Genomic DNA, 9,692 nt, shown 5'->3' on the forward strand with positions numbered 1-9,692 from the left:
TATTGTACCAGCCCCAGATGATAGGTGAGGGTAATTGTGGAGCAATTGGTGGAATGAAGATTGGCAGGGGAAACCGAAGTACTCGGAGAAAACCTGCCCCAGCGCCACTTTGTCCGCCACAAATCCCACATGACCAGACCTGGGATCGAATCCGGGCTGCCGCGGTGGGAAGCCAGTGACTAACCACTTGAGCAATGGCGTGGCCTCTTTCTCTGGCTTACTACAACACATCATAATTACTTCTTTAAATTATCTATTACCACTCGTATAAAGTGAAATGTTGTAATGCATTTTATAAACAGTGAACCAGTAAATACTTTATTATTTCAAATATGACACATCTAGTTTCTGAATGTGGGTTTTAGAAAAAAATTAGAAAGGTGCACATTCTTCAAATTTAAGATGCACATAATTTTTTCAATGGAAAAACTGTAAAATGCGAGTCTTATATTTGATGTAATATGGTATGTCATATGTTCACTCATCTCATGAAAAAATACCCCTGGATTCTGTCCTAACATATTTTCAGTTCAATTTTAGGTGAGAAGCTGACTCATGCCAAACTACTAAGCTATGTGTAAGGTAATTCTGAGCTACCAAACTGCACTTCTAGATCTTAGGAGTTTCCCAGTTTGAATTTTGACTAGGTTTCCAGTTACTCTACTTGCTTTTGCCTGCCAGTCATCATTCCATCGATATTCCATTTTTGCCTACCATCACCAAAAGGTGTGCAACTGGCTTGACCAGCCTGCAGGATGTCACAATGTCCTCAACTTGGACCGAGAATTTAGGCTGATGCAAAGTAGGTAAGTCTGATTCTAATTTTGAGTACAGTTCTGGCTGCTTTGCTATTTACAACCTACATGACTAAAAAGTTCTTACAGCAAGCTAACACACTTACCCTTGATGGCTTAAGCTTCTTCTTTGCAGGTTCTGATTCTTCATCTTTGAACTGAAAAGAAGGCACACTGAAATTATAGCTCACTAAAGTAGAATTATTATAACATCAACCACATGTAGACATACTCTAAAATTAAAAAAATATACCTTGTCAGGGGGACTTCAAATAATGTGATATGGCAAAATATACAGACATAACTAAAATTACAATGTGCATGTGGTACTGCCAAACATGCAGCTTCTAGTCGAGTTCCATGGAAACAGCATGTTACAAAAGCTTAGCATCAAATTTTGTTTGGAAATGGCAAAAGAGGTGCTGATGCTCATTTTGCAGTCTTTTTGACATGTATCAAGAAAATGACCTCTGAGAACATTGTTATGTAAAGCAGTGTTTCTCAACCAGAGGTCCATGGATTGTGGCTGAAGGTCTATGGCTTAACTTATAGTGGTCCTCAAATTATAGTTATGTATTTTACCACAGTTGGGGAAAAAAATACTATTTTTACACCGTGTGAGATCTGCTTGTGTTTCTTATCCTTGTAATGGCAAATTATTTTGAACATTCTCGTTTCACTTTACTTTCTTACTCTCTCCTTAGGTTAGTTATGTTATTTTACTTAAACCCTGTGAATAATGTTAGCAGTGTTTATATTCCTGGCTTTTTCACTCCAATAAATGAGGTGGGTGTGGTGAATGAGTGAGATCTTGAAATTTTCCCATCTGGTAAATTGTACAGAGCCGATTCTCTACAACCTCATTCTACATGCTACAGTGGTTAATCAAATCAGTCTATATATTTATGCCATGGTGACCGGTCACAAATGCCTCCTTACCCCCAAACCACCTGTTGGGGCTGGGTTACTGATTCTAGATCTGCTTCTCTCAATAAAGCCATTTGGAGTTTCCCTTTGAAGAGTGGTGGCAGCCCTATAATATTCTGCAATAATTGAATTAACATTTACCTCTGATAAGGACGGTATTGTAATCTTCACCGGTTCTTTCCCTTTCGGAAGTTTGTAACGGGTGAAGATTAAACTGTCATCTGTCTCCAATGTGAAACTTGGCTTAGGTGGCGGAAGAGACGAAAATAAACTCAAATTTTGGTCTTCATTTAGACTTGCTTGTCCGTTATCATCTGTGTCCAATGTAAAACTTGGCTTCGGTAGTGGAAGAGACGAAAATAAACCCAAATTTGGGTCTTCATCTTCACTTGCTGGTCGGTTATCTCCAGTGTTCTCACTTTCCTTCAGAACTGGTAGTTCAGATTCAATTACTGATTTACTGTCGTCATTTGCACTTTCATTTTCACTTTCGTCACTGCTTCCATAATCCACCAGAGAAGACATTGTCAGCTGCAAACATATATTCGATTACGCCGTCAGCACACTATGTTTGAAAATGAAATTACGAAGCTTGAAATGGAACCCACTATTCTATTATTGCTATTTAAACAAGACTACAAATTTCTGAAGGTACAACACAAATAGGTTACGATATCGTACAACCAGTACACATACAAAACGCATCACAATCAACGGGAACCGAATAACAAACTGTCAAAACGACAAACCCTGTACACTTCGTTTCAGATTGTCGCCAAATTCCACTCAAATTCAAAATCAACTTAACGCATATTTTCATCACAACTGTGTTCAACAGTTAATTGTAATTATGATGATATAGTTGGGGTTGATTGTGTCATACAGTATAATGATTAGTTTCAATTATTTGAGAACAGTGTAACATTTGAACATTTCCCTTTCAATCAGCTGTTTTCCTAACAACCGAGATTACAGCATTGCTCACTAGGTAGCGTCCTTAGCTGGATGCTAATCCATGGAAGCTAGCGAAGCTAGTATGTCAAAGCAGTTAAAGCTGTGGTCGAATTGGGGAAAGTAACTGGGTGTGAGGTTGGTTTTGGTGGTGTGTGGTGTGATGTAAGTTCGGGAGGGGTTGTTTTTTTTTTCTTCGCCACGAACCCTAGGCGCCCTAGGCCATTGCTGAATGGTCTAGGGGAAAATACAGATTGGTATCTTCGATACTAAGAAGTAAATTCAAATGCAATGTTGAAAGTGTCACGCAGTATTATGTGAGTATAGTGTGAAAGTGCTTAAATCATTATTGGGCTCAGAAGAGAACTTCTGACAGAACTGCAGCACTGGCGACTGAACAGGCGGGCCCATCGGGTTTTGGTGGTGTGCCTGTAATTCCAGGCCAAAGGGCCCCTAAAATGGGGGCGTTGGACAGTGGAGGATCAGATGGAAGAGATAGACGGGGCGGGTCTCAGGGAGTGCATATGCCAGTACCTAGTCAAACCCGCGGAGGTTTACGAGTGTATAAAATCGTTGTACTGGGAGACGGTGGTGTGGGAAAGTCAGGTGAATACATATTAGTTTAATAGATGGCTTTGAATGCATACATTGGTATCAGATACCCATTTCATTTCAGAAGCAACGTTATAGTAATGTGTTTAATTCCTGTTTTGTTTTCAGCTTTGACACTGCAGTTTGTGAAGCATAGATTTTTGGACTACCATGACCCAACAATAGGTGAGTCAGAGAAAAGGAACTGACTGATGACATTTCTCGTTTTATTTTATTTCTGCCCATTATAAGAGCTGTCAGACTTGTTTGTAGAAATGCAGTAATATTGTATTGTATTGTATTGTATTGGTTTTCTTTCCTGTGGATGAGGATGCAAAGTATTGTTGTGCCATTATGACTGTGGAATAACAAGAAATAGACTAATAACGTTTTGTGATGCAGATCTGCAGTCAACAACCCTGCTCCAGCAAATACTTTCTAATTTAGCTAAAGTTCCACCAATTTGGCTAATTTATGGTATATGACATAAACTCTGTCCTAAGTGCAACAATTTATTGTAGTTCTTTCGTCTTGCTTTCTTCTACACTACATGTTTCGGCTGCAAATGGCCATCATCAGGTGTATACTTTCACGTAGCTGCTACACTGCACGTAGTTTAAAATTTAAAAAAAAACACTAGTCTTCCCAATTGTTCATTTCACCGTTGCTGACAGGTTTCAATATATCATAATCTTCCCCGCTGAGATCTGTCTGATATGTACAAAATCTTTGTTAACCTACACACATCAATTTGATTTTCATAAACTGGCACTTTTAAAATCTTCAATTCCAATTTTAAAAATTTCTATAAAATTTTTTCAAATTTTAAAATTTAAAATTCTCAATGTTACCCGCCCTATGTCTATAGTGCTGCAGCGGCTACTTCTTGTTTTCAGCACTGTTCAGGTGTTATTCTCTGTAGGCTCCCTGTGTGCATGCCGCTGCGTATCTTTAATACGTGTAATGTAGAAGAAAGCAAGCTGAAAGAACTACAATAAATTGTTGCACTTAGGATGGAGTTTATGTCATATATCGTGTAGAGTGTAACAGGATGCTTAAATATAATATTGGCTAATTTACATTGCCTGCATGTGCACGTGCGCACACACAAATATCATGCATACAATTATTATAAACAACTTACAGTGTCTTATTTTGTAAAGCTGTTGTGTTTCATCATTAAAGAATGTCATCAAGGTGCAATATATGTATTCAAATGAACTTGCTGTTAATTACATAAGTTCTGTTGGTCAGTTTACTGGTGAATTTCGTTATTTAAATTAGATTTAAGATTTAAATTAAGAGCATTCTACAAGAAGAAGGATTATCTGATTTGCCTGTACAGGAGAAGGCCATGTGGACCTGCTTAGAAAAGAGCCTTTCTTATTTCCCTTTAGTCCATACAGGGCTCCTTCCCCTTTCTCCCGTTCCTTACTTTGTATGACCAGTCTTCTTGATCCCCTTGGCCCAATTCCTTCACCTTTGTTATGTTACCCTATCACAATACCAGCCTGCTAACTTGTACACTGAAAATAGAAGTTACAGGTTCCTCTGAAATATGGGTAAAGATCCACATGACTGTACCTCAGCACCTAGAAAACAAGAATATAAGTTAACTTGGTTTCTAGGTTGTTTTATTTTTATTGTTTTATATGTTATCAGTTGTGATTAACCAGAGCATTTCCCCTTACCCCAGTAACTGGACTATCTTGGTTCCTCCAGGGAATTCGGCCAATACTTCTTTCACTTTGCTCCAAGGGAGAACGTTCTGCACTATTTTAGATTGTCTGTCGGTGGACTACGATTGGCGCTCCAGTATGCCATCCCTTACTGCTAGCAATTCCAGTTGGGTCCTGGAGTTCTTGTACGTGATGCTGCTGTTGGCAGTGTCTCCATTCTGGACATTGTCCAGCTACTGCTTCTTCTGAAATTGGTTCTGCGTCATGATCGTTCATCTGCTTCATCCTTAGGGTGGCTGGGTCCCGCCATCTGCAGCTATGGCCACAGTGGGTCGCACCTGTTTGACTTCTGCACGCACCTAGACTTTTGACAGTGAGTACACTTTTCTCGGCATGGTCTTCAGGAAAGGGCATTGGCTGTGTTGTATTTTCAATCTTATCGGTGCCCAGAAATAAAGCCGTGTTGCTGAAGGCGCTGGACCCAGCTGTCGCTGCAAATTCTTGAAAATTGTCAGCCAAGTCAGGGTGGAGTTTGCGATGTGCATGTGGAACTCTTGCCCATAGAGGTTCCAGTACCCTCACGATGACCAGTAGTTCCCACCTGGTGATGCAGTAGTTTCTCTCCGTCTTGTTCACTGTTGTACTATAGTAGACCATTACCCACTTTTGGCCTCTGTGTACCTGTGACAGTACTCCAATTCCGATGTTACTTGCATCTGTGTCAACATTGAACTACTGTCCTGGCTGAGGGTAGGCAAGGATGGGAGATTGGAAGGTGGCCTCTACCACTGGGGACAACTGAAAAGTTTGTTTCTCCCCTGTGAGACTAGCAAGTGGCTTCGCAATGTTGACAGAATCAGAGATAAATCATCTGTAGTAGGTATATGGGCCCAGGAACTTCTTAATTTTGTCCTTGTTCCTTGGGGTTGGCCATTTCCTTATGGCCTTCAGTTACTCAGTGTCTGTGGTTATCCCCTCTGGCGACATGAAATGATCCATGTACTGTACATCCTTCTTTAATAATTGGCCCATTACTGGGTCCTTTAGAGGCCTTCAAGAGTGTGGGTCTCCGGGCTCGGTCCTTCTAGACCAACCCCCTTACTAGCATCAATTAAAGTGTGTGTGTTTTCTGTGTGAGCTTTGCTTCTCTGGAATTAGATATAAAAAATATGATGCCCGTATTAATATTTACAGGTTTATATTGATATAAACTGACCATCTCTTGTTTATGTTTTGTTTATTTTTTTATGCATCCAGAACATCTACAAAGTTCGTTCATCAGTAATCTGTCAGACGACAGGTCCACAGTCTCTTCCAAAACACTTCCTCAACTTAATGTGATCCAGAGCTTTCTCCTTCAAATGAGAATATCCTCTTCTGTCCCCAAGGTCATACAGCATCTTCTTACGTTTTCTTCCTCGTCTTCTGGTCACTTCTATCCACCCCTCTAGCCTTCCTTCAATAACTTCTTTTAGAAGGCAGTTACTGCTAAGATTTTGTTATATCCCGCACCTGGAATCGATGTCATATCCCAGTAGCAAGACAGGTTGGCTAGGGTGAGCGGTTCCCTCGGGAGTCAATATGGGGTATCCTCAAGTAACAGCAGAGGAAGAGCTAGGTGGTTTAATGTACAACTATTAAAATGCAATGCTTACAGGAAAATGTACAGATAAGACAACAGTTTTGCAAACTGCCTATGCCTGGGCAACCACCGACTTTCTCTATCAGACAATCCGTCCTCACAGATCGTAGACTGTCGTGATCAAAGAAGCATCTTGTAACGCCCAAGCGGGGGTATATATTCCTTCCTCCTTAAGTCTCTAATAACGTCATACATTGCATCAGCCTAAAACTTCCAGAACATTCTCTTGTTTATAGTATGTGCATCCCTCCTGGACTTTGATTGAACTTGACAAAATTTATGAGGCAGGAGAGTGTACGATTGTCACTGTCTTCTAGTTGAAAACAAGTACGTTTTGGTATGATAATACGGGTGAGAAGTTGATTTACAATCTTTTAATATTTCGTCATATTATAGTCTCTTCCTCATTTGATGTACTTAAAGTAGTTATTTTAATTGTGCACCTTCCTTCATTTTTAAGCATCTCACCTACCAATAATCCCTATTATGTCAGTTACCTTATCCAACAGCTCGCTACGTACTAGGTGTTCCCTATATAGATATTAATATAACCAAGTTTATGCTGGTCACGGTAGCCGAGCAGTCTAAGGCATGCACTGTCTTCGCTCGCTCGGAAGCCAAGGTCGTGGGTTCGAATCCCACTCAGGGCGTGGATGTTTGTGTGCGTTTTTCTGTGTTTGTCTACAGGTACAGGCCTTGCGACGAGCTAATCACTCGCCCGAGGAGTCCTACCGTATGTGTAAGATCTAGAAAAACCGAAGTGAACGGAGAAGTTCATGAAGGTAGGCCTAGGCCCACTGGGGCTGTAGTGCTAAGGGGAAAAATAACCCAGTTTGTACCAGGTATTCCCATATACAACTCTGGCATNCGTGTTGCTGAAGGCGCTGGACCCAGCTGTCGCTGCAAATTCTTGAAAATTGTCAGCCAAGTCAGGGTGGAGTTTGCGATGTGCATGTGGAACTCTTGCCCATAGAGGTTCCAGTACCCTCACGATGACCAGTAGTTCCCACCTGGTGATGCAGTAGTTTCTCTCCGTCTTGTTCACTGTTGTACTATAGTAGACCATTACCCACTTTTGGCCTCTGTGTACCTGTGACAGTACTCCAATTCCGATGTTACTTGCATCTGTGTCAACATTGAACTACTGTCCTGGCTGAGGGTAGGCAAGGATGGGAGATTGGAAGGTGGCCTCTACCACTGGGGACAACTGAAAAGTTTGTTTCTCCCCTGTGAGACTAGCAAGTGGCTTCGCAATGTTGACAGAATCAGAGATAAATCATCTGTAGTAGGTATATGGGCCCAGGAACTTCTTAATTTTGTCCTTGTTCCTTGGGGTTGGCCATTTCCTTATGGCCTTCAGTTACTCAGTGTCTGTGGTTATCCCCTGTGGCGACACGAAATGATCCATGTACTGTACATCCTTCTTTAATAATTGGCCCATTACTGGGTCCTTTAGAGGCCTTCAAGAGTGTGGGTCTCCGGGCTCGGTCCTTCTAGACCAACCCCCTTACTAGCATCAATTAAAGTGTGTGTGTTTTCTGTGTGAGCTTTGCTTCTCTGGAATTAGATATAAAAAATATGATGCCCGTATTAATATTTACAGGTTTATATTGATATAAACTGACCATCTCTTGTTTATGTTTTGTTTATTTTTTTATGCATCCAGAACATCTACAAAGTTCGTTCATCAGTAATCTGTCAGACGACAGGTCCACAGTCTCTTCCAAAACACTTCCTCAACTTAATGTGATCCAGAGCTTTCTCCTTCAAATGAGAATATCCTCTTCTGTCCCCAAGGTCATACAGCATCTTCTTACGTTTTCTTCCTCGTCTTCTGGTCACTTCTATCCACCCCTCTATCGTTCCTTCAATAACTTCTTTTAGAAGGCAGTTACTGCTAAGATTTTGTTATATCCCGCACCTGGAATCGATGTCATATCCCAGTAGCAAGACAGGTTGGCTAGGGCGAGCGGTTCCCTCGGGAGTCAATATGGGGTATCCTCAAGTAACAGCAGAGGAAGAGCTAGGTGGTTTAATGTACAACTATTAAAATGCAATGCTTACAGGAAAATGTACAGATAAGACAACAGTTTTGCAAACTGCCTATGCCTGGGCAACCACCGACTTTCTCTATCAGACAATCCGTCCTCACAGATCGTAGACTGTCGTGATCAAAGAAGCATCTTGTAACGCCCAAGCGGGGGTATATATTCCTTCCTCCTTAAGTCTCTAATAACGTCATACATTGCATCAGCCTAAAACTTCCAGAACATTCTCTTGTTTATAGTATGTGCATCCCTCCTGGACTTTGATTGAACTTGACAAAATTTATGAGGCAGGAGAGTGTACGATTGTCACTGTCTTCTAGTTGAAAACAAGTACGTTTTGGTATGATAATACGGGTGAGAAGTTGATTTACAATCTTTTAATATTTCGTCATATTATAGTCTCTTCCTCATTTGATGTACTTAAAGTAGTTATTTTAATTGTGCACCTTCCTTCATTTTTAAGCATCTCACCTACCAATAATCCCTATTATGTCAGTTACCTTATCCAACAGCTCGCTACGTACTAGGTGTTCCCTATATAGATATTAATATAACCAAGTTTATGCTGGTCACGGTAGCCGAGCAGTCTAAGGCATGCACTGTCTTCGCTCGCTCGGAAGCCAAGGTCGTGGGTTCGAATCCCACTCAGGGCGTGGATGTTTGTGTGCGTTTTTCTGTGTTTGTCTACAGGTACAGGCCTTGCGACGAGCTAATCACTCGCCCGAGGAGTCCTACCGTATGTGTAAGATCTAGAAAAACCGAAGTGAACGGAGAAGTTCATGAAGGTAGGCCTAGGCCCACTGGGGCTGTAGTGCTAAGGGGAAAAATAACCCAGTTTGTACCAGGTATTCCCATATACAACTCTGGCATAATACATATACAACAATATGGCCAATCCAATTAGCCTTCCGTTTTCTTATTTCGTGTAGGATATTCCTCTGCTCACTGACTCTAAATAACCCTTCTTCATTTCTCACATAATCGGTCCAACTGATCTTCTCCATCCTTTTCCAACACCACATTTTGAAGCTTTCCAGGTGTTTCTGATCTACTGCCCTAA

General features: G+C 41.1%; 2 protein-coding genes across 3 annotated transcripts in view; one reads left to right on the forward strand and one right to left on the reverse strand.

Moving 5' to 3' along the window:
- Positions 1 to 2,678, reverse strand: part of LOC111869526 (proline-rich protein PRCC) — a 15,701-nt gene extending 13,023 nt beyond the window's left edge. The window contains exons 1-3 of one of the 2 annotated variants that reach the window (XM_023861123.2): positions 2,418 to 2,678; positions 1,863 to 2,252; positions 902 to 952 (exon numbers count right to left, since the gene is read on the reverse strand). In XM_023861123.2, the coding sequence (XP_023716891.1) occupies positions 902 to 952; positions 1,863 to 2,252; positions 2,418 to 2,426 (450 nt within the window). In that variant the 5' untranslated portion in view covers positions 2,427 to 2,678. The remainder of the gene's footprint in view (positions 1 to 901; positions 953 to 1,862; positions 2,253 to 2,417) is intronic. The other variant, XM_023861124.2, reaches the window with a different exon arrangement.
- An 88-nt stretch (positions 2,679 to 2,766) lies between these two features.
- Positions 2,767 to 9,692, forward strand: part of LOC111869529 (GTP-binding protein Rit2) — a 27,046-nt gene continuing 20,120 nt past the window's right edge. Inside the window, exons 1-2 of the mRNA XM_023861127.2 lie at positions 2,767 to 3,278; positions 3,393 to 3,449. Of these exons, the coding sequence (XP_023716895.1) occupies positions 3,131 to 3,278; positions 3,393 to 3,449 (205 nt within the window). The 5' untranslated portion in view covers positions 2,767 to 3,130. The remainder of the gene's footprint in view (positions 3,279 to 3,392; positions 3,450 to 9,692) is intronic.

The sequence above is a fragment of the Cryptotermes secundus genome, unplaced genomic scaffold (genome assembly GCF_002891405.2).
Source record: "Cryptotermes secundus unplaced genomic scaffold, Csec_1.0 scaffold139, whole genome shotgun sequence".
NCBI classification, from domain to species: Eukaryota; Metazoa; Arthropoda; class Insecta; order Blattodea; family Kalotermitidae; genus Cryptotermes; species Cryptotermes secundus.